The sequence below is a fragment of the Muntiacus reevesi genome, chromosome 1 (genome assembly GCF_963930625.1).
Source record: "Muntiacus reevesi chromosome 1, mMunRee1.1, whole genome shotgun sequence".
In the NCBI taxonomy this organism is placed as follows: Eukaryota; Metazoa; Chordata; class Mammalia; order Artiodactyla; family Cervidae; genus Muntiacus; species Muntiacus reevesi.
In genome coordinates, this window is record NC_089249.1 from 28,368,503 (window position 1) to 28,394,241 (window position 25,739).

At 39.1% G+C, this 25,739-nt stretch overlaps 1 protein-coding gene and 1 pseudogene across 2 annotated transcripts in view; both read left to right on the forward strand.

Annotated features, from left to right (window-relative positions):
* The first annotated feature begins 355 nt into the window (after window positions 1-355).
* The window catches only part of ITPR2 (inositol 1,4,5-trisphosphate receptor type 2), a 562,671-nt gene continuing 537,287 nt past the window's right edge, over window positions 356-25,739 (forward strand). For both annotated transcript variants that reach the window (XM_065940048.1, XM_065940056.1), the window contains exon 1: window positions 356-586. In XM_065940048.1, coding sequence (XP_065796120.1) covers window positions 495-586 — 92 coding nt within the window. In that variant the 5' untranslated portion in view covers window positions 356-494. The remainder of the gene's footprint in view (window positions 587-25,739) is intronic.
* On the forward strand, window positions 24,023-24,479 carry LOC136159497 (procathepsin L pseudogene; annotated as a pseudogene).

The following is a 25,739-nucleotide window of genomic DNA, read 5'->3' on the forward strand; positions in this document are numbered from 1 at the left end:
TTGGCCTCCGCCTCCGTGTCCCCACGCTCCTCGGCTCCCCTTCGCCCAATGGGCACCACCACCTGGTCCAAAAATTTCCCCGAGGGGACCCAAAGGCTCTGCAAGCAGCAGCTCCGGCCGGGCGGCGGGGACCGCCGCGGAGGCGCGCGGAGCGCGGAGGGTTCGCGGAGGCGGGAGCGGAGGAGCGAGGAGGAGGAGCAAAGGTGTCGGAGAGAAAAGTTCTGAAAGGAACAGGAAACCTGCCGGGGAGGCGGCGGCTGCGGCTCTCCCGGCGTCCGAGCGGCGCGCGTCGCGGGGTCTCCGGAGCTGCGGCTCCGGTCCTGGCGGCTCTCCCGGCGCAGCTCTATCCCTCTGGCCGTGCCCGCCGCCGCCGCCGCCGCTGTTCTGGGCTGCAGGCGGGCGCTCCGTTCCGCCTCTGCCGCTGCGGCTTCCCCGAGAGGGCGGTACGGGTGCTGAGAAGAGAAGGGGACGTCTTCTTCGGAGCATGAAGCAGCATGTCCGATAAAATGTCCAGCTTCCTCTACATAGGGGACATCGTGTCCCTGTACGCGGAGGGCTCGGTCAACGGTTTCATCAACACGCTGGGGTAAGCCGGGGAGCGCGGGCTGCGGAGCGCTGGCGCTCGGTCCCCTCGGAGCTCAGCCCCTTCGCCTGGGGTGGCCGGGCAGGCTCTGTGCCCGCGGACAGCGCGCTGCGCTCGGCTGGCGCGCTCGCAGGAAGCTGCCGATGGAGGCAGGACTTTCTCAGCAACTTCGTAATCTCGAGCTCAGACGCATCTGAAAAGGAGGAAGTGATTCAGAAGCCCGAACGCAGGCCAGACGGTCTTCGTTGGCCTCTCCGTGGGTTGTTTTGATTAAAAAAAAAAAATTTTTTTTTTAAACCCTTATAGGTGGGCCGGGGGGGGTGGAACCCAACGCAAACAACACGGCTCCTCTCCCCACCGTTGCTCACTACGACTCCCAAGCCCCTGCCCCTCACGGCCGGGTTTGTAAGAGCAGTGGATTCAAGTCTGTGGCCTTGGACGTGAGACTCGGGCGATGAGGCGAGCGGGAGGAGTGTGGCTTTGCCCTGCGGGAGGAGCTCACTGTCCCCGCTTCGCTGAAGTAATTTCCTTTTGGCCGTGCCAAACGGGAACTCGTCCCGCCTCGGGGGCGTCTTGGGGGCTTCTGGCTTCTAGAACTCACACCTGCTTTCTGCCCTCCCCGGGCCTGGGCCCGCGGAAATGCTCAGCCTCTGCTGGGACGCAGCCAAGTGCATGGCTCTTGAGATTGAAGTTGATTTTTGAATGGGGGAAGTAGGCATATAAACATAACCTGTGCACGCTGGGTAGAGAGGACTTCCTTGGTTACTAGCATTTTCTCTCTGTCCTGATGGCGGAGACCAGCCTGTAGTTTTAATACGCACTGCATTGTCTTTTTTTTTTTTTTTTTTGCATTGTCTTTTGATAGGCACGTTTTTGTTGCTGTTGCCGCCGTCTCAGTAGCTGGACTCTCCAGTCTTAGAGATTTTAGGCTGAGGAACTGGTGTTTCCACTTATGACTGGTCACTTTTGTTTTTCTTCTGGTGTTAGATTTTAGGACACACGACTTAACATGTCCTTGGACGCTGACTTTGAGCCATGCCATTAACAGGGTGGTGTCTCCCTGACAGGGGACATGGGAGCCCCAACTTCCAGAGTTTTTGTTTTTCTGAGTTTCTGTTACTTGTGCATCTCCTCTGAGTGGAAGAAGGGAGGTAGATTTACCGTAATTCCTTTAAGATCAGTGTTAATTTATTGTGAAACTAAAACATGGAAGATAAAAAAAAACATGTGATATGTGTTTGGTGCTGAGTTTGTAAATCATAAGCTGCCATTTGTTTCTGGGAGAGTTTACAGTTCAAGGTCAGTGTTTGGGCCCCCAACGACATTTTGCAGATGAACTCTGCTGCACCTCGCCCTTCTCCACTGTGGACTCTCCTTGTGGAGGTAACATGATGGTTAAGCTGGAGGGGCCTGGGGTCAGATCTCTTGCTTTTCTTCTTATGAACCTGATGACCCTGGGCAAGTGGTATAATTGCATCTCAGTTTCCTCACCCTGAAAGTGGGAAGATCGTGGTTACTACCTCATAGGATTGTGCTAAGAAGTGAATTAACATAAAGTGTTTAGTATAACACTAGGCACGTGAGCAGTTGTATAAAATGTTTGCTATTGTAATTATCACTCCCTTGGTAACTGTGAGCAATAGTGACACTCTTGGACAAAATAAGAAAAAGGATTAGGAATAAAGTACAAAACCTAGTCAAATAAAAAGCCATGTTTTTGTAGTGTCTTATTCAGCAAAAGAGGGCTTCCCTGGTGGCTCAGATGGTAATGAATCTACCTGCCATGCGGGAAACTCGGGTTCAGTGCCTAGGTTGGGAAGATCCTCTGGAGAAGGGAATGGCAACCCACTCCAGTATTCTTGTCTGGAGAATTCCATGGACAGAGAGAGGAGTCTGGCCAGCTACAGTCCATGGGGTTTCAAAGAATCAGACATGGCTGAGTGACTAATACACACTTTCAGCAGAGGAATGCGTTTGGTAACTCTCTACTTAAGCGCTTGTAGCATCTCTCCTGCTCAATTTGGAGATGGAGAAATGGAGGGGAAGAGAAATGAAGTGACTTACCTATGAAACAGAGGACATTAATGTCAAAAGCTGGAACTGTAGCCCTGTCCCCAGATTCTCAGCCAAGTGTGTATTTCTTTGGGTATATATTGTTGTCTTTAAGCCTTGAGAGAAAGAAGCTTGACCTTTAATGTAGCATATAGATTTGTATTCAACATTTCTTGCTGGTGTTGTGGAAGCTGAGTTGCTTTAGAGTGTGTTTGTGCAGTATTATTTTTCTGTTGACAAACAGATTCTTTTTGAGGTTACTATGACAAGACCTCTGTGCAGCTCAATTCTAAGGTGAGGGTGGATCTTTGGTATGCTGCCGCCGGTGAAGCTTAGTGCTTTGATTGAGTGTTCTTTTTCTTTATGGAGTCCATGGAGTAGCTGGAGTATAATGTAGTTCATAGAACCACAGTGGCCTGAGAGTTTTAGGAGTTACAAAACTGGCAGGAGCCTATGTGCATGCTACATGAAATGTTCTCTAGGCAAAGTAGCATCATCTACTTTGTTAGTGTAGAAGACAACTGGTAGATATGTTACCTTGCATCTTTTTTAGGGCCATAAATATCAAAACAGCATTATAGTTTTTCATTATATTGTTGTAGGATCGTATTTATACTTTTTCTATCAAAGACAGAGTGCATACTTCAAATTGAATCTCTCTGCTCTTCTGTAGTTGGAAGGAGATCTGTTGTCTGAGGTCTATTGCTAATTATAACCTTGTTCGTATCATTTACTCCCTTTTCATATCAGCATGTCTTTGTGGAGAGTTAGAGTATATGCTTCTCCCACCCCTAGGGTATTATAAAAGGGAATGAAAGAGACAGAAAGGGAAGAGCCCCCCCCCCCTTTTTAAAGAAAGTTTGTAGGAAAATCCAGATTATGCTTGTATTCTTGTGGCCCTTAAGTTTCTTCAAAGGTGTGTGAATTGTTAAAGTGAATCAGAGAGCTCTATTGGAGACGTTAGCATTGTATTTAGTTAGCCAGCATAGTTTGTTCCATTGTAATATTAAAAACTCAGCGGAAGAGCTAAAAATGAGGCTGAAAGTTTCTGACTTCTGTTTTTACTCTTTATCTATTTCACACTTTTGGTCGTGTGATGGTTTTCAAATTCAGCTTAATTATCACAAGATAATTCATAGATATTTATCTGCAGATAAATCATATCTGATTTTAGTATCTAGTGTGGAAATTTGAGAGGAAACACATTATTTGAATTTTTTGCAATAAAGTTATGAATTTTCAGCTGGAAAAAAATTTACAGGTTTTCATTCTGTTAGAGTTCAGTAGGCCCTTTTAGAGGCCTTTCCAACTGGAAATGTGGTAAGATTTTTGTAGGCTCTGTGACCTAGCTTTTAAGTTCAGCTTCTCAGTCTGAGAAATTAGACTGTTCCTATTGCAAAAGTTTGCATTTCCATCCCACCCACCCACCTCCCCACAATTATCCTTTAACCAGGATTTACCTGATGTTTCTGAATCCTGAGTTGTTGCTAAATAAGGTAGAGTATTGTTCTTCCGGCTTGTATTGGTAACAAAGGGGCCTAGTTTATATTTTCTAACTTAATTTTTCATCTAAATATCTTTTTTAAGAAACACTTATGTTGACTTAAGGAAAACTGTTAAATCCTGTTGAATAAAGATGGTGAATATATTTTAAAGAAACAAATTTTTTTTGCTACTGTACACTTTAAGGTTATGGTTTTTATTTTTCTTTTAAAAGTGAAGGAGTTTGGGGACATGCTGTACAGTTTCAAATGTGGTGTTGCTTTTGTTTTTTTTTTATTTTTAAAGTTGAGATATAGTTGATTTACAATGTGTTAATTTCTGCTTTACAGCTAAGTGATTCAGTTATGCATACATATATATATATAGTTTTCTAGTATTCTTTTCCATTATGGTTTATCATAGGATAGTTCTCTGTTCTATATAGTAGAACCTTGTTGTTTATTCATTCTCTATATAAAAGCTTACATCTGCTAACCCCAACCTCCCACTTTATCCCTCCCCCAACCCCTCTGCCTTGGCAACCACAAGTCTGTTCTCTATGTCCAGAAGACTGTTTCTGTTCATTTCTGTCACATTTTAGATTTAGTTTCCACATATAAGTGATATAATATGTGGTATTTACCTTTCTCTCTTTTTTTAAAAAAATATTTTTTGATGTGGACCATTTTAAAAGTCTTTGTTGAATTTGTTACAATATTGCTCTTGTTTTTTATTTTGGTTTTTTGGCTCTGAGGCATGTTGGATCTTAACTCCCTGACCAGGGTTTGAACTGGCACCCCCTGCATTGGAAGGCAGAGTCTTAAAGGCTGAATCACCAGGGAGGTCTGTATCTTTCTCTTTCTGATTTCTCTTAGAATGATAATCTCTAGGTCCATCTGTGTTGCTGCAGATGGCATTATATGATTCTTTTTCATGGCTGAGTAATATTCCATTGCATGTATATACCACATCTTCTTTATCAGCCCATCTATGGATGGACATTTAGGTTCCTTCCATGTCTTGGCTGTTGTGAACAGTGCTGCTATGAACATAGCTCATGTATCGTTTTGAATTATAGTTCGTTCTGGATATATGCCCAGGAGTGGGATTGCTGGATTACATGGTAATGTTTAGTTTTCTGAGGAACCTCCATACTGTTTTCCATAGTGGCTGTACCAACTTACATTCCCAACAGTGTAGGAGGGTTCCCTTTCCTCCACATCCTCTCCAGCATTTGTGATTTGTAGTTTTTTGAGGATGGTGATTTTATTTCCACCAAATGCAGTGTTAATTGTCTCTTTCCCCTTCCTTTATTTTCTTTATATTGAGATTTACTTCACTAGTCATTGATACTTGTTTTTTTTTTTAATTTTTATTTTATATTGGAGCATAGTTGATTAATAATATTGTGTTTCAGATGTACAGCAGAGTGATTTAGTTATACATGTACATGTATCATTTTTTTTTCAAATTCTTTTCCCATTTAGGTTATTACAGAATATTGAGCAGTGTTCCCTGTGCTGTAGGGAACTATATATCCTTGTTGGTTGTCCATTTGATATATACTACTGTGTGTATGTCAATTCCAAACTCCCAATCTTATCCCTCCCTCCCTTTCTGCCTGGTAACCATAAATTCATTCTCTGAGTAGGTGAGTCTGTTTCTGTTTTGTAAATAAGTATATTGGTATCATTTTTTTTAGACTTCACATGTAAATGATATTGTGATACTTGGTTTTCTATTTCTGAATTACTTTACTTAGTATGATAATCTCCAGGTCCTTCCATGTTGTTGCAAATGGCATTATTTCATTCTTTTTGATGGCTGAGTAATAATACATCATCGTATATAAGTACCACATTTTCTTTATCCATTCATCTTTCACTGGGCATTTAGGTTGCTTCCACATCTTGACTATTGTAAATAATGCTGCAATGAACATTGGTGTGAATGTACCATTTCAAACCATGTTTTTCTCCAGGTATATGCTCAGAAGTGGGATTGCTGGATCATATGGTAGCTCTATTTTTGTTTTTTTAAGGAATCTCCTTATGGTTCTCAATAATGGATACACCAATTTATATTCCCACCTACAGTGTAGGAGGGTTCCCATCTCTGCACATCTTCTACAGCATCTAATGTTTGTAGATTTTTTTTGATGATTGCCAATCTGAGTGGTGTGAAGTGATATCTCAGTATAGTTTTGATTTGCATTTCTCTAATAATTAGTGATTTGAGTATCTTTTTCATGTGCCCCTTGGCCATCTGTAGGTCTTCTTTGGGGAAATATCTACTTAGGTCTTCTGCCCATTTTTTGATTGGGTTGTTTGTGTTTTGGATATTGAGCCACTTGAACTCTTTGTAAATTTTGGAGCCTGATTCTTGTTGGTTGCATCACTTGCAAATATTTTTTCCCATTCTGTGGGCTGTCATTTTGTTTTGCCTATGGTTTCGTTTGCTGTGCAAAAGCTTTTGAGTTAATAAGGTCCCATTTGTTTATTTTTGCTTTTATTTCCATTACTCTAGGAGATGGCTCAAAAAAGATATTGCTGCAATTTATGTCAAAGAGTTTTCTCTGTTTTCCATTGAAGTTTTATGGTGTCTGGTCTTACATTTAGGTCTTTAATCAGTTTTGAGGTTATTTTTGTGTATGGTGTTAGTTCAACCTAGTTTTGGAAGTCCTAGCCTTGACACTTCTGACATTAGGTATTTTGGGTACATCACCTTGATCAACGGTCTGATACCACACTGTGAGAGTGAGCATGACATTTCCAGGATGGGTGGGAGAGGAGAATCAGTGAAAAGTACTCGTCGTTTCATTGTTCTGCTCGTAGTTCAGAGTTCAGTGAATGACAAGTGTGTGTGATCAGGTATGTCTGTATAGGTATATTTAAGTGATTACTGCCTTTGGTTTGAGGGTTCTTCTCAGGACCTACCAAGAATCAACACCAGCTTGTTAAGGTTTGAGAAAACGCTCAGGTGACCACCCATTGAAGCGGTGACTGCCAAGTGTCCTAACAGTTGCTTAGCCAGAGTGGCTAAAGATCGGGGCTCTTATTTTTAGTTCATGTTTGATTTTGCTCAAATGTTCAATGATGGATATCAGGTAGGGGAGTGGTGGGTCACACCATTTATAATTCTGACTTAATCCCTCAGATAAATGAACAAGACTGTGTAAAGTCCTATGTTTATTTTTCCCAATTACAGTCCCTTGAATTTCCCTTTCTGATCTTTTTTTCTGCTTAAAATTTTTAATATTTAAATGTTTGCAAATTTGACTGTTAATTTTTTCTTCTTTTACTTATTTAATTTTTCTGTTCTTATCATAGTTTAGAAAATCTTCCCCTTAATAGGAAAGTTTAATCAGTAGGGACTCAGATGAAACAAGGAGCAGTTACAGCTGACTTATATTTACATTAATTTGTAATTTATCTTTAGTCTCTTCTAGATAGAACTCTTCCAAGTAACAGCCATTATTTTCTGCTATAACTAGGTGTATAAATTTAGCTCTGTTTTGGCTACAGCATTTGTTACTATGATAAAAGTATCTAAAAATCCATTGGATATTTGCATGTGTCTTTAAAGAGGAGGAAGAAGACAGTATAATCTTGAATACTGAGTTGTTTTGGAAAGTCTGAGGGTTAGTAGTGTCATGTTATGGAACTTGAAATCAGCTGGAGCACAAAGACAGCTTCTGAAGTGGTGAACATAAAGTCTATTTTAAGCTGAAAGGTCGACCATTTCTTAAACTTTGAAGTCATTCCATAAACAACAGGGTAGCTTTTAGACCCTCTCCGGTGGAGAGGTCAGTCAGGTAAACAACCATGCTTCCTTAAGTGCCCAGATCCTTGACTTTGGTAGAAGAGAATTCAAAGGCAAATGATTGCCCTCATTCTTTATTTAACAGAGCTTTTTTGCTTAAAACTTTTTTTTTTTTTTTTTTTACAAAGGTAGCGCTTTTCCCAATCATGTTTTCCCTTTGGAACTCAGGATATAGACAGGATACTTTAAAAGTTAAAAGTTAAATTCATACTTTTATGGGGACTTCCCTGCTGGCCCAGTGGTTAAGACTCTGAGCTTCCAATGCAGGGGGCACAGGTTTGATCCCTCGTCAGGGAACTAGATCCCATATGCTGCAACTAAGATGTGGTGCAGTCAAATAAATGAAAAAAATAAATAAACAAATTCAAACTTTTAAAACAAATTCCGGACACGAGGTGTATCTTCATATATAAATATAAAGGAAGTAACAGTGGACTTCTATGACAGATTTCTAGCATAACAAGTGCTTGAATTTTACTCCTTTTGTTTACATCAGAACTTGGCAATAAATCACCAGATAGTAATCAGAGAAGTGAAATTTTAGTGGTCATTCATCCATTCATTTATTTAATGAGTAAAATTGATTGTGCCTTTCAAATGCACAGTGGTTTTCTACTCTCACGCAGATTTAGGTGGGAATGTTTTTAATATATGCTTTAGAAAACCATAATTCTGATTTAAAAATATAGAAAAAATATCCACCTAAAATAGTGAAAGTGAAGACCTTTCAACATGTTTTTTAACAGCAGTGACACCATATCATGGATGAGTGCATGATTTTCATTTTTATTTTCATTCTTATGTCTCCTGTGTTTCCCAGATTGTACATATGTTTCTTTAATTAGACATTTTTTACTGTTACAGTCAGCACAGTTAACTAAAATGAAAATAATGTTTTTGAGAATCTTCAGTTTCTTATTACTGCTTATCAAAATGTTTATTTTAAAAAGCATAAAAAAGCATTTTCCTGGTCATTGTCAGTAGACAAAAAACACAAACCAAGAACTGCATGTTGCTGAAATATATAGGTCATATGTTTACCATAAAATTTTTTGTCCCTAGTTATTTATTGTTGGTATTTTTAAATGTATTATGGAAAAAATGTCTGGCCAGTAATGCTGATCCTTTATACATGGTTGATTTAACTTTTGCTTCCCTTGTGGCTCAGATGGTAAAGAAATCTGCCTGAATGTGGGAGACCCGGGTTCGATCCCTGGGTTGGGAAGGTCCCATGGAGAAGAGAATGGCTACCCACTCCTGTATTCTTGCCTGGAGAATTCCATGAACAGAGGATTCTGGCAGGCAACAGTCCATGGGATCACAAAGAGTTGGACACAACCGAGTGACTAACACTAATTTGTGCAGTAAATATATAGTCTGTTTTATTTTAGAAGTCTGTTTACACATGTAAGAAGTGTGCCCTTCAGCATGACTGACTAGTTCATTTTAATAATCTTAGTACCTACTATGGAACTTTTATTGTCTGTCAGTTTTTATGGGTATTTACTTAGTGAGGGCTTTGTGTGTGTATGTGATTGAAATCATTTGATTATTTTTATTGAATATCTTTGAAATGGATGGATTAGCCCTTTCAAAATTCAAATCAATGATTGGTTAGTAAGGTGATTTTATAGTTTATTCTGACACAAACCTACAGAACTTCAACCCTGAATTAAGAATAAATTATCAAAAAAAAGAATAAATTATCAGTTTATTCAGAAAAATTTAATCATAAAATTGAAAATGTGTCCCCAGCATGATCAAGTCTATGGACCGTTCTTGGTGATGTGGTTTATGCTAGAGGATGCTACAGATGAGTCACTGGTTCATTTGACACATAGTTAACAAACCCTGACTGTGTGTTAGGGATCCAGCATGAAGAGATGCCAGATATTGTGCTATTTTAATTATTATCTCAGAAATTCAAGCTTCCTTTGATAATTTGTGGTATGCCATTTGACTAGGATCTATGGGAGTCTGAGGGTGTTTGACACCTTTGCTCTCAGAATTGTAAATGCCACAAGATCAGGAACTGACTCTGATTTTTAATCCTTGTATGCTCAGCACCTCACATAATTCCTGCTACATAGTAGGCATTTAATAAATATTTGTGAAATCAATGTAGTCATTATTTAGTCATGGAGATAAGATTGGTACTGAATAACTACAACATAAAGCAGTTCTTTTCAAATAAAGATGATTAAAAGCAGAGATCACAAGGAAACAAAAGAGGATTCTTTGAGTGGTATGATCTGAAGAGGGGTTCAAAGAGGAGGTGATATTTAGCTGAACTTTGTGAGATCATTAAGATGAATATTTGTCTTAACCTGTGTCCATAATTTGATCATGTATGTGGAGCCCTATACCAAGGTCACAGTGTGGAGCCCTGTACCAAGGTCACAGAATAAAAATCTCTGGAACGGACCAAGGCTCATAGCAACTGTTGCCATGAGCCTCTGAATCTAAATTGGCCAGTTCCTTGCCTGGTAATTGAACCCGGGCCACAGTGGTGAGTGCTGAATCCCAACCACTAGACCCGACAATATATTCTTGGTACTTTTTTCTTTTATTCAAAAAATTAGTGAAATTTTACTATTCTTATTAGTAACTCCTAAAAAGGAAGCAAAAATTTGATATTATTGAAATGTGCAAAGATTGAAGAAATATCCTAAGAACTTATTTTATGCTTATTTATCAAAATAAGAGCTTTGTCAGGCCCTCTGAATTTGTCATGTGCTGAGACATGTTTACTGAGTTTACTCAGTTTGCTGAGACAAGAGATAAAGAGGGCAGGATATAAAGCCCAGAAACTTGGCAATTATTTGGGGGAATTTTTATAGTATTTCCAGCTTCTTTGAATATTCTGTTTTCATTCCTTTCCCCCTTATTTCTCCTCATCCCAGTGTTTGATCATTTTTCTTCCTTAATCATGGACTTACAGTTGTCTTCTAGATCCCTGGAAGCTTTGCTAATAAAGAAAACTTTCCATCTAAAATAGTTCTAATTTTTTTTTGTTTGCTTCATAGTGCCTGAGACTATTCAACACATGCACACATGTACAGGCGCGTGTGCACGTGCACACACACGCGCGCGCACACCAACACACATCACACACACACACACACACACACACACACACACTCCACTTCGCTTAGAGTACTGTTCTGGTATCTATGGAGCCCACTCTTCCCTCATTTCCTTTTGGTGTTTAACAAGCAATAGAGGCCATAGATAGATTCCCATGATGGCCAGGAAAGACTTAGGAAGTGAACAAAGCGTAATCTAAATTCATATCTAAGTTCTTAGAATTCAAGCATGTGTTATTAAGATTCTATCTAAAGTGTTTGAGTCATTGTTAAGATATCATCAGAAAAATGTCTTTGTGAAAATTGCAAATTGCTGGACTTCTGTTATGTGTTTGCCATACAAAAAAAAACTCCTCAGTGGAATCTTAGAACAAACTTTTATGTTTTTAATTAAATAATTCCTAGATGTCTAGCTCTCTAAGATCTGTGGTAGTGACTTATGAAATAGCCACTAGGAGCAGACACTACTGCTCTCCACATATTATCTCCTATTGAAAAGAGGATTCTTCAAATTGTGTAAAGAACTTAGCGGATTATCAGAGCTAAATATAACATATCAAACAAAAACCCAACCAAAAACGAAACTGGATTAAAAAAATTGTTGATTAACTTTTCCAGTGGCAAATCAAAGTGTATTATTTATAAAAATTAGAGAATGTTAAGTGCCCTCCAACTTACATTTAGTTAAATTATTTGCAAGCCTTATATTGCATTGCCTTGGAGCTCTTGAAAAGCTGCCTGTAGGTATCTCTTGTTATTCTTTTTTAAAAAATAAAACATTTATTTATTGCTGCATTGGGTCTTCATTGCTGTGTGTAGGCTTTCTCTAGTTGCAGTGAGTGGGGGGCTATTTATTCTCTAGTTGTGGTGCATGGGCTTCTGGTGCAGGCTTCAGTAGTTGTGGCTCTTGGATTCTGGAGCACAGGCTCAATAGTTGCAGTGCTTGGGCTTTGTTGTTCTGCAGCTTGTGGGGTCTTCTCGGACCAGGGATTGAACCCTAGTCTTCTGTACTGGCATGTGGATTCTTTATCACTGAGCCATCAAGGAAGCCCCTCTCTTGCTATTTTAATTCTTACTGTCTGATCACAAAAGCTCAAAAGATTTGGAAAGCAAAAGACACTTGCATATCTCTTTGCCCATATGGATAAAGCTTAAGAACTGAATATTAGAAGTAAAGTTCCACTGTTGGTAAGGAACAGAAACCATCTTTGGCTAGCTTAAGCAAAGAAGGGAATTTATGAGTACAGGATCCTGGAGGCGCTCCAGTAAATTGAATGATGAACTCAACGAGTGAACATCAAGAAAGGCAGAAACTCAGAACTGCTGTGGGCATCTCGGTAGCAGAACCTTCTGTCTGGTCCTGCCGTTTACAGGACTGCTGCTGCTGCTACTGCTAAGTCACTTCGGTCGTGTCCGACTCTGCGACCCCATCCCTGGGATTCTCCAGGCAAGAACACTGCAGTGGGTTGCCATTTCCTTCTTCAATGCATAAAAGTGAAAAATGAAAGTGAAGTCGCTCAGTCATGTCTGACTCTTCGCAACCCCATGGGCTTCAGCCTACCAGGCTCCTCCGTCCATGGAATTTTCCAGGCGAGAGTACTGGAGTGGGGTGCCATTGCCTTCTCTGTTTACAGGACTAGGATATAGCAATTCCTATGCCCTATATCTTCTTACCATTCAAAATGCAGAGTGATAGAATTTGGCTCCACTTGGATTAATTACTTACGTCCATGAAGAAAAGTCACAAGGCTGGATCTGATTTTCAGGGAAATCACTGTTAGCGGGGCTCTGATTTCTGCCTGCTTCCAGGGCGGTGTGGTATATGGCAGGAAGAGAGTGCAGAGGACCTGAGTCAACTGAGATCTCATCATTTAGTAGGTAATTGAATAGTAGCTTCTCAGCACCTTTTAAAATTATGGTCCTGTTCATAATATAAAATGTACTGTCTTATTTATTTTTTAAAATAATATTTATTTCTTTGACTGTGCTGTGTCTTAGTTGTGGCGCTCGCAATTTTCTCTCTTTGTTGTGGCATGCGGTATTGAATCTGGGCCATCTGCATTGGAAGTGCAGACTCTTAGCTATTGGACCACCAGGGAAGTTCCCCCATCTTACTCATCTTTAGGTGTAAAGTTCAGCGGCATTAAATGCATTCACAGTATTGGGCGGTCATCACCATTATCCATTTTCAGTACTTTTTCATCATCTCAAAGAGAAACTCTTCACCCTTTTGAAAATAACTCCCCATCTCCCTCATCAGGCCCCCCCCACACCCACTTTGGTGTGGTCCTTTTTTTGTCTGGCTTATTTTGCTTAGCATAATGCTTTCAGGGATCATCCATATTGTAGCATGTATCAGTACTCTATTCCTTTTTATTGCTGAATAGTATATCATGATAAGGATACAGTCCATTGTGTTTATTCATTCATCAGTTGAGTGTCATTTGTGTGGCTCCTACCTTTTGACTGTTATGAATAATGCTGCAGTGAATACTTGTGTGTAAGGTTCTCTGTGGACATATTCCTAATTCCTTTGGGTATACACGTAAGGAGGGGAATTGCCTGGTCACATGGTATCATATTTAACATTTTGTCTCAGTCTTTCCTGTTCTATTTATCTTGCTTTGCCTTTTTCTTTCATACCTTCTTATTACACACAACATAATTTACTATTTCTTGTGTTCATTATCACCTGTCTGCCCCTGGTAGAATGTAAGCTCTTTGAAGGCCGAAATCTTTTGTTTTGTCACTATCTTAAGTGCTTGACTCCGTAAATATTTGTTGAATGAATACATGTTGAATTAGGATATGAACATTCCCAGATCTCTAAGTAGATGTTAACATCAGCCCTGCCCTGGGAAAAGAGTCAATTTAATTTTAAAGTCAGTGTAATTGTTCTTATTAAATACTTTGAGAATCCATAAGGGTAATTCTTTTTAAATGGATGAAAGTTGTCACTAGATTTATAGTGCAATTAACTCTTGCTGTACTAGGAACTTGAATAAATCTCTTGGGTCATATCTCTGCACCTCCCTAGCTTAACATGTGATAAAACTTACAGGCTGGAAAAAGTAGTGTATATAGCCTTATCTAATTGTTTGAGTGTTACAGACGCATTGAAGTTGTTATTTCGGAAAGTTTAGTTTTATTTTTGCACATGCAAAAAGTGAATTTGTAAGCATTTTGTGAGACTGTTTCTTAATTTGAATCAGCCCTTTTTCTTAGTGGATAGTATATAATACATCCAGGGAAATATTTTGTACTTTAACAGCTTTAAGCAAAAAAGTTTAGTTGAAAATAATTTGCTAATATGAAACCAGAAAGTAATTGGGGAATTTATAATTTTATTTTACTAAATAGAAGATGGCATATAACAAGTTGTAATTTTTATTTCTGAAACTTAGGAATAAGTGTCTGGAAAGGGATGGGTATTTAAATGTAGGTTGAGGAGAACAAGTGAACCGTATTTTTGTTCTTCATTACTTAATATTCTTTCTGTTGAATCAGCCTGTTATAATGTGCTCTGCCTCAGTCTTATTGCAAAAGACATGTTTGATCATTCTGTTTAAGAATTTAAAATTCTCCAGTGTTGTTCAGTTCAGTTCAGTTGCTCAGTTGTGTCTGACTGTTTGCGACCCCATGAATCACAGCACGCCAGGCCTCCCTGTCCATCACCAACTCCTGGAGTTTACTCAAACTCATGTCCATTGAGTCGGTGATGCCATCCAGCCATCTCATCCTCTGTCGTCCCCTTCTCCTCCTGCCCCCAATCCCTCCCAGCATCAGGGTCTTTTCCAGTGAGTCAACTCTTCGCATCAGGTGGCCAAAGTATTGGAGTTTCAGTTTCAACATCAGTCCTTCCAATGAACAACCAGGACTGATCTCCTTTAGGATGGACTGGTTGGATCTCCTTGCAGTCCAAGGGACTCTCAAGAGTCTTCTCCAACACCACAGTTCAAAAGCATCAATTCTTTGACACTTAGCTTTCTTCACAGTCCAACTCTCACATCCATACATGACCACTGGAAAAACCATAACCTTGACCAGACGGACCTTTGTTGGCAAAGTAATGTCTCTGCTTTTTAATATGCTATCTAGGTTGGTCATAACTTTCCTTCCAAGGAGTAAGCGTCTTTTAATTTCATTACTGCAATCACCATCTGCAGTGATTTTGGAGCCCAACAAAATAAAGCCTGACACTGTTTCCACTGTTTTCCCATCTGTTTCCCAGTGTTGTTATTCACTCTTATTCTTGGAATCCTTGCTGGTAGCGATGTACAAATGGGAACTTCTTTGAGAGCATATTTGCATATAGGACAGAGAAATAAAGGGAAAATTAGATGTGTACAAATGATAAAATAATGTAGAAACATAGAACAAGGTCATTCTGTTCCCTCTAGTCCTAACATGCTGTGATCCACTGTGATAGATGTTTTAAAATATGATATTTTAAAAGTATTATTATATTAAAAATATAATATTTTTAGTATTTTAAATATGAAAAGTAATATTGAGATAAAAGATGCATTAGGAATCCAAAGTAAGTTAATGATTCAAGGACTAGTTATCTGTGTTTGGCTAAAGTGTTCAAGGTCATTGCTAGCATCAGAGATATAACTACTTAGACATTTGCATTTCAAGTAGACTTTTGGCTTCAGCCATGTTTGCAAAGAGGGTAATTTTAGTTTGGGTTTGTTAAAATTCACAGGGAAGAATTCACAACGTACCTTGTTGTGTTGAGGACTCTACTTGTGGCTAGGAATGGTTAATACTATGACATTTTAAGTCAAATCAAGATTACTTGTCAATGAAAGTGTTAGTTATTTAAAATTTTACTGAATGAATCCACCGCCAGGATTAATAACAAATGATAAAAGGCCTTTATTTATCTTTCTTCCCTATTTACCTGGCAGGACACGATTTAGTAATTGAGCTCCAATTCTAAATCCATGTCCAGAATGAGCCTCCTTTCCTGGTTAGCACAAATGAAGTCATTGTTATTTGTCATGGTGAAACAAAGTACTTATATCTGAAGTCTTAGCTGCTACAGAATCTCTCAGAACTGGCTTTTAAAAACTATCAAACTGCAAGTAGAAAAACATTTTGTTAATTATTGGAGAATCTGAAAAAAATAATTGTTAAAGTTAATTGACAGGTACAGGCTCTGGAGAGTCAATTATTACTTTGGCAACAAGATAGCCATAATTTCATACTATAAACATTTTTGAAAGAATAGATCAACATTCATATTGTACTTTTTTCAAAATTGAAGTTGTAATACCTGCTGAAAGACTTAATATCAACTGCATTATTTAGTTTGAACCATATTTAATTTAGCAAAATGCACAGTGATTTTAATTTTTGTATCAGGGTGTGCTAGTTAGTCCCCTAAATTAGTTTTTCACTCTTTGATGCTAATAGAAGTATTTGAGTGTGTGGATGCTGAGAATAAAGACCACGTCTCCTAGCCTCTTCTGTAGCCAGGTGTGGCGTCAGACTAGAATTTGTGGTCAGACACTTACAAGAGATGTTTACTCCCCTCTTTTGAACCCCCAGCCCACTCCCATTCAGCTGTTTGTAATGTGCGAGGGAAGAAACCATCTCGAACAATGTGGATAAGGCCAATACTTTAGGAGTAACAGGATATCAAGAAGTGAACCTGTTTTCTGAACATCTGCACATCCTAGCTGTACTGTATTTGTACAGAAGATGAAACAAGATGGGCTGACGAGGGTCAGATCATGTATTCTCCATTAGGCAGTGTGAAGCCCTTGATGAACTGTTAAGTGGAAGAATGAAGTGATCAGGTTTTGCTCTGGGAAAATCAGACAATGGTAAAGAGAAGTAGAAGAAAGCTGCAAATGGCAGGCATGGGAGGAACCAGGTGACTCACGAAAGCAGCCTGAACCCAGCAGCTGGAGTGGGGATGTAGAGTAGCTTCTCATCAGAATCATTGAAGGGACAGTATCTTTGTTTAGTGTCTGACTTTAGACCCTAATGATTTATGAATTAAAATATTCATTGTTGCATTTGAGGCTTTATTACTTTAAAAAATTGAGTCTATAGACTTGAAAGGTTTCCCTTCATTGCTTCTAGTTGGGTAGAATGTTATTAAGTAGGATCTTTCCGTGGTTCTGGGAGGAGGTGCAAGCTTTGTCTTGTACTGTATTTCCATCCTGCAGTGCTGTTTTAGGCATAAGCGTTTTTTTAGTTGCACAGACATCCTGAATTTCCTCTTAACATAGGCCCTTTTCACGTGTTTGTTTCCTCTGTTGGGTTGATTTCCCCTCCTAAGCCCTTTGTGTGTGCTAAGTCACTTCTGTAGTGTCCTACTTTTTGCGACCCTATGGACTGTAGCCCACCAGGCTTCCCTGTCTGTGAGATTCTGCAGGCAAGAATACTGGAGTGGGTTGCCATGCCCTCCTCCAGAGGATCTTCCCCACCCAGGGATCAAACCCACCTCTCTTGCATCTCCTGCATTGGCAGGCAGGTTCTTTACTGTTAGTGCTATCTGGGAAGCCCTTACCTTTCCCTTAATTAAAGCCTGTTTATCATTCAGATTTCAGCTCTGTGATGCTTCTGTAGTGAGCTTTTCTGACATCCGGACCGTGAGCTTTCTTTGCTATGTATATGCTTATACGGTACCACATTCTTTTCCCTCAGAAAGTTTATCCCCGTTGTAGTTTTCATTGTACTACTTTTACAATATTATTGGATTATCTATCTTTCTTTCAGGCTTTCCAGGTGGCTCAGTGGTAAAGAATCTACCTGCCAACGCAGGAGATGTGGGTTTGATCCCTGAGTCGGGAAGATCCCCAGGAGAAGGAAATGGCAACCCACTCCAGTATTTTCAATCCAGTGTCTTCCTGCATTGGCAGGTAGATTCTTTATCACTGAGCCACCTGGCAAGCTTGGGAGAAATGGAGATAATCCAATAATGTTATAAAAGAAGTACAGTTAAAACTACAACTGGGTGAACTTTCTAAAGGAAAAAATCCCATGGACAGAAGAGCCTAGCAGGCTGCAGTCCGTGGTGTTGTAAGAGTTGGACATGAGTGAGTGACTAAATAACAAATGTTTCTCCCACTAGGCTTTAAACTGTGTAAGGGTAGCAACTGTGTTGTTTACAGTTACATCCCCAACGCCTTGCACAGTATCTATCACATAATAGGTTTTCAATAAATATATATTGAACAAATGAATAACGTTTTAGCATAATGGCTGAGAGGATGAGTTTTTGATCAGATAAACTTGGTTTCAAATTATGTCTTTACTCCTTCTCATGGTATGATGTTTGGAAGTTACTTAATACCGAAAACCTCAACTTTCTTATCTGTAAAGAGGGATTGTTACCTATAGTATTGCCATGATGACTAATGGAAATTAATGTATGTAAAACCCTTAGTTTCAGCCTCTTAGGATTAGGCACCTAAGTGTTAAATAGGTGGAAACCATTATTATTACTATTGTTATTCTATCTGAAAAAATCAGCAGGAGTCTCTCTGGAAGCTTAGCTAAGTTCTACTGCATTGATTTGAAAGTTCTGCCATATTGTGTTTATAAAACTTTGCAGTCAGCCAGTTTTTCAGTGGGTATTTGTTTAGTAGACTGTTCAAAGGCACTCCGCCTTATCTATTGTTTGCTTTGGTTTTAGCCCTTTTTTCCTCCCTTCCTTACTTTGATAATGTGTACTACTAAACTGCAGGCACTTCTGTTTATCTTGTATTAGTGGTTTGATGCATGCTATCTTTTTGATGTAATGCAAACACCTAAAGTGTATCAACATTAGTCACAATCTTTGAATTGCTTGGCATACATTTTCCGTATCTTGCTTGACTAGAATTTTCAAGTCTTGTTAAATTTTAAAGCCATCGCGCTACTTCAGTGGCTAACATTTCTTCCCTTCTGGAACACAGTGGTGAAAGGAAACAGTTTTATTTATTGAGACAAAACAAACATTTGCTTTGAAGCCATTTAGAATGGAGGTTTTGCATAAGGTTCCACTGAGCAGCTGATGTCACCATCCCCTTTTCTGAGGTTTCCTATTGCCAAGAATTCCTTCTGAGCTTCTGTGACTGTTAGAGGGATTAGCAAAAACATTTATCTAATTTGGATAATTAATCAGTTTAAAAATAAACAAATTTGCCTAGGACAATCATGTCAGATTTTAAACAGTGACTAATCAAATGATAACAGTTACTTCTCTTTAGAATAATAATGATTTTTAGACAAAATCATAGGGATCTGAAAGGCATAGAGAGGGTATCTTACTCCTACCACTTAGATGTACCTAGTGAACACAAATGATCCAGGTTGTAGCCTTCTTTTGATTATGACATGGAAGGAGATTTCGCTATTTGCCAGAATCTTAATGTGTATATACACTCAGACTATTGAAGCACTCTTAAAAATTAAAGCATTAAAACACTTAAACACACTTTGCAAACTCTTGTTAGAAAATTTCTCTCTGAGAAGGTATTTCCTTTTAGTTAAGAGCAATTCCTGATGGTGCAGTTTATGCCAGTTTGTTATCTCTAGTCTTACTGGACTAACTAGTAATGGATAAGAGTGCTGCATTCCTTGTTCTGACAGTGAGTTAGTCAATCTGAAGACCGTTTGTTAGCCAGGATGTTTTTTATTTGCAAGAAACAGAAAAATCAATTGGAATAATTGTTAGCACAGAAGAGAACTTTTTAGAAACTTTTTATTTTTTACTGGAGTATCGCCATTAACAACGTTGTGGTAGTGTTAGGTAGATAGCAAAGGGACTTGACATACATGTGCATGTATCGATTCTCCTGTAAACTCCCCTCCCATCCAGGCTGACATGTAACATGGAGCAGAGTTCTCTGTGCTATAAAGCAGGTCCTTGTTGGTTACCCATTTAAAATCTAGCTGTGTGTACATGTCCATCCCAAACTCCCTAACTATCCCTTCCCCCCACCCCCCCACCCTCACTCCTGGCCACAAACAAGAATGTATGGTTTATGATCAGGGTAGCTAAAAAGTCTGTGCATAACTTTGTTATAGGCTCTCTGGCTTTAACCTTGATTCTGTTTTGTCATCAGTATTAGTCCATCCACAGACAGGCCTTCTTAGTGGCAGTGTGTCTGCTGGCAGCTTCATCGTTACCGTATCCTACCATCTTACATCCAGAGCTAAAAAGAGAGTTTTCAGTTCCTTAAACTCTGGAAGTGCTGCAGTGTTCACTGTGGCAATAACTGGGATAACAGTTCCATCTTCAACTGAACACTGTGGCCAGGGATGAGAGGCTCTGATGACAGAGGATATGCCATCATGCACTGCGTGGAAGAAGAGCCTTTCCCCATTCTCCTTTCTGGGCTCAGTGGCCAGAAGGAAGGCAGTGGATGCTGGCAAGGCAAAGACAACACGTGTCTACTGCAGCCAGATGGGATTGCCCTGTGGGCATAACAAAGCCATGTTTCCTGTGTTCTTACCGTCAGGTTTTAAAATGTGAAGCCATTCGTTTTTTATTTTTTTAATTAATTTGTTTATTGAAGATTAATTGCTTTACAGAATTTTGCTGTTTTCTGTCAAACCTCAACATGAATCAGCCATAGGTATACATATATTCCCTCCCTTCTGAACCTCCTTCCCATCTCCCACCCACCCCACCCCTCTAGGTTGATACAGCGCCCCTGTTTGAGTTTCCTGAGCCAGACAGCAAATTCCCGTTAGCTATATACTTTACATATGGTAATGTAAGTTTCCAAGTTACTCTTTCCATACATCTCACTCTCTCCTCCTGTCTCCTCATGTCCATAAATCTATTCTCTATGTCTTTTTCTCCATTGTGGCCCTGAAAATAAATTCTTCAATACCATTTTTCAAGATTCCATATATATGCATTAGACTACGATATTTATCATTCTTTTTCTGACTCACTTTACTCTGTGTAATAGGTTCTAGGTTTGTCCACCTCATCAGAACTGACTCAAAGGTGTTCATTTTTATGGCTGAGTAATATTTCTTCATGTATATGTACCACAACTTTATCCATTCATCTGTTGATGGACATCTAGGTTGCTTCCATGTTCTAGCTACTGTAAATAGTGCTGCAATGAACAATGGGATACATGTGTCTTTTTCAACCCTGGGTTCCTCAGGGTATATGCCTATGAGTGGGGTTGCTGGGTCATATGGTGGTTTCATTCCTAGTTTTTTAAGGAATCTCCATACCTTCTTCCATAGTGGCTATATCAGTTTACATTCCCACCAACAGTGCAAGAGCATTCCTTTTTTCTCCACACCCTCTCCAGCATTTATTGTTTGTAGACTTTTTGATGATGGCCATTCTGACCCGTGTGAGGTGATATCACATTGTAGTTTTGATTTGCATTTCTCTAATAATGAACATGTTGAGCATCTTTTCATGTGTTTGTTAGCCATCTGTATGTCAGCTTCTGAGAAATGCCTGTTTAGGTCTTTTTCCTACTTTTTGATTGGGTTGTTTGTTTTTCTGGCATTGAGTTGTATGAGCTGCTTTATATATTTTGGAAATTAATCCTTTGTCATTTGTTTCATTTACTATTATTTTCTCCCATTCTGAGGGTTGTCTTTTCACCTTGCTTATTGTTTCCTGTGCTGTGCAAAAGCTTTTGAGTTTAATCAGGTTCCACTTGTTTACTTTTGTTTTTATTTCTGTTACTCTAGGAGGTGGGTCATAGAGGATCTTGCTTTGATTTATGTCATCGAGTGTTCTGCCTATGTTTTCTTCTAAGAGTTTTATCATGTCTGGTTTTACATTTAGGTCTTTAATCCATTTTGAGTTTTTTTTTTTTTTTTTTTTGAGTTTATCTTCGTGTATGGTGTTAGGAAGTGTTCTAATTTCGTTCTTTTACATGTTCAGTTCAGTTCAGTTCAGTCGCTTGGTCCTGTCCGACTTCTTGCGACACTGTGAACTGCAGCATGCCAGGCCTTCTTGTCTATCAGCAACTCCTGGAGTTTACCCAAACCCGTGTCCATCGAGTTGGTGATGCCATCCAACCATCTCATCCTCTGTCGTCCCCTTCTCCTCCTGCCCTCAATCTTTCCCAGCATCAGGGTCTTTTCAAATGAGTCAGCTCTTCACATCAGGTGGCCAATGTAGCTGTCCAGTTTTCCCAGCACCATTTATTGAAAAGGCTGTCTTTGCCCCATTGTATATTCTTGCCTTCTTTGTAAAAAATAAGGGACCAATAGGTGCATGGGTCTATTTCTAGGCTTTCTATCTTGTTCCATTGGTCTATATTTTTGTTTTTGTGCCAGTACCATACTGTCTTGATGACTGTAGCTTTGTAGTATAATCTGAAAACAGGAAGGTTGATTCCTCCAGCTCCATTCTTCTCTCTCAAGAGTGCTTTGGCTATTTGGGGTCTTTTATGTTTCCATATGAATTGTGAATTTTTTGTTCTAGTTCTGTGAAAAATGCCATTAGTAATTTGATAGGGATCACATTGAATCTGTAGATTGTGTTTGGTAGTATAGTTATTTTCACAATATTGATTCTTCCTACCCAGGAACATGGCCTATCTCTCCATCTGTTTATGTCATCTTTGATTTCTTTCATCAGTGTCTTATAATTTAATATGTACAGTTCTTTTGTCTCCTTAGGTAAGTTTATTCCTAGATATTTAATTCTTTTTGTTGCAATGGTGAATGGGATTGATTCCTTAATTTCTTTTTCTGATTTTTCATTGTTAGTATATAGAAATACAAGTGATTTCTGTGTATTGATTTTGTATCCTGCAACTTTGCTAAATTCACTAATTAGCTCTAGTAATTTTCTGATACTATCTTTAGCATTTTCTATGTACAAGATCATGTCATCTGCAAACAGTAAGAGCTTTACTTATTTTCTGATCTGGATTCCTCTTATTTCTTTTTCTTCTCTGATTGCTGTAGCTAGGACTTCCAGAACTATGTTGAATAAGAGTGGTAAAAGTGGACACCCTTGTCTTGTTCCTGATCTTAGGGGGAATGCTTTCAGTTTTTCACCATTGAGAATAATGTTTGCTGTAGGCTTATCATATATGGCCTTTACTGTATTGAGGTAGGTTCCTTCTATGCCCATTTTTTGAAGAGTTTTAATCATAAATGAGTGCTGAATTTTGTCAAAGGCTTTTTCTGCATCTATTGAGATGATCATATGGTTTTTATCTTTCAATTTGTTAATATAGTGTATCACATTGATTGGTTTGTGTATATGAAGAATCCTTGCATTCCTGGAATAAACCCAACTTGATCATGGTGTATGAACTTTTTGATGTTGTTGAATTCTGTTTGCTAAAATTTTGTTGAGGATTTTTGCGTCTATGTTTATCAGTAATATTGGCATATAGTTTTCTTTTCTTTGCATTGTCTTTGTCTGGTTTTGGTATCAGGGTGATAGTGGCCTCGTAGAGTGAGTTTGGAAGTGTCCCTTCCTCTGCAGTTTTTTGAAATAATTTTATAAGGATAGGCATTAGCTCTTCTCTAAATGTTTGATAGAATTCTCTTGTGAAGCCATCTGGTCCTGGGCTTTTGGTTTTTGGGAGATTTTTGATCACAGCTTCAGTTTCAGTGCTTGTAATTGGGTTGTTCATAATTTCTATTTTTTCCTGGCTCAGTCTTGGAAGATTGAACTTTTCTAAGAATCTGTCCATTTCTTCCAGGTTATCCATTTTATTGCCATATAGTTGTTCATAATAATCTCTTGTAATCCTTTGATTAGTTTGTTGTTGTTGTTGTTCTTTTTTTCCCAGTTGTTTTAGGTATAAACTATGTTTTAGGTGAATCTATCTTTGCTTTGATTCCTCCATCCATGGATTGGAAAGAGAGAGGCTATGTAACTCCTGTGAAGAATCAGGATATGTGTGGTTCTTGTTGGGCTTTTAGTATCATGGGTGCCCCTGAAGGACAGATGTTCCAAAAAACTGGCAAACTTGTTTCACTGAGTGAGCACAACCTGGTGGACTGCTCTCAGCCTGAAGGCAATCAGGGTTGTCACAGTGGTCTCATGGATAATGCCTTCCAGTATGTTTTGGATGTTGGAGGCCTGGACTCAGAGGAATCCTATCCATACACTGGATTGGTTGGCACCTGCCATTACAATCCCAACAATTCTGCTGCTAATGAAACTGTTTTCATGGACCTCCCTAAGCAGGAGAAGGCTCTTATGAAGGCAGTGGCAACTTTGGGCCCCATCTCTGTTGCTATAGATGCAGGCAATCCATCTTTCCAGTTCTATAAGTCAGGCATTTATTATGAGCCAAAATGCATCAGTGAGTCCCTGAATCATGCTGTTCTGGCAGTTGGCTATGGCTTTGAAGGAGCAGACTCAGATGTCAATAAATATTAGCTTGTCAAAAACAGCTGGGGTGAATGTTGGGGGCATGAATGGCTACATAAAGATGGCCAAAGACCAGAACAATCACTGTGGAATCGCCACCATGGCCAGTTATCCTACTGTCTAAATCTCAAAGGCTGGATTAAGAACAATATCCAGAGGAAGGATATTTTCTTAAAACTTTATTGTGTGGAAATCAAAGACTTGAATCATTGAAGATCCAAGTTGTGATCTGAATTCTGTGACCTTTTACACTGGTGAAATGTTACCACTTCTTTCACTGCTGTTGTAAATATGTTTATATAATCAACTTGCCTAATGAATTTTGAACTTTCATGTTTTAAAAGGTTGTATTTGGGCTTCCCTGGTGGCTCAGACAGTAAAGCGTCTGTCTGCAGTGCTGGAGACCTGGGTTCGATCCCTGGGTCAGGAAGATCCCCTGGAGAAGGAAATGGCAACCGACTCCAGTACTCTTGCCTGGAAAATCCCATGGACAGAGGAGCCTGGTAGGCTACAGTCTATGGGGTCTCAGAGTCAGACACGACTGAGTGACTTTACTTTAGGTGATTTTACTTTAGGCTGTCTATTCAATGTTTTTCTTATTTCTTGAGGTAGGATTGTATTGCTATAAACTTCCCTCTTAGGACTGCTTTTGCTGCATCCTATAGGTTTTGAGTTGTCGTGTTTTCATTGTCATTTGTTTCTAGAATTTTTTTGATTTCCCTTTTGATTTCTTCAGTAACCTGTTGGTTATTTAGAAATGTGTTGTTTAATTTCTGTGTGTTTGTTTCTTACAGTTTTTTTTCTTGTAATTGATATCTAGTCTCATAGTGTGGTCAGAGAAGATGCTTGATATGATTTCAATTTTGTTAAATTTACCGAGGTTTGATTTGTGACCCAAGATGTGGTCTATCCTGGAGAATGTTCCGTGTGCACTTGAGAGGAAGGTGCATTCTTCTGCATTTGGATGGAATATCCTGAAGATATCAATGAGATCCATCTCATCTAATCAATCATTTAAGACTTGTGTTTCCTTTTTAATTTTCTGTTTTGATGATCTGTTCATTGGTGTGAGTGGGGTGTTAAGGTCTCCTACTATGATTGTGTTACTGTCAATTTCTCCTTTTATGTCTGTCAGTGTTTATCTTATGTATTGAGGTGCTCCTATGCTGGGTGCATAGATATTTACAATTGTTTTGTCTTCCTCTTGGGTTGATCCCTGGATCATTATGTAGTATCCTTCCTTATCTCTTGTACTGTTCTTTATTTTCAGGTCTATTTTGTCTGATATAAGGATTGGTACTCCAGCTTTCTTTTGCTTCCTATTTGCATGGAATATATTTTTCCATCCTCTCACTTTCAGTCTATATGTGTCTTTAGGTCTAAA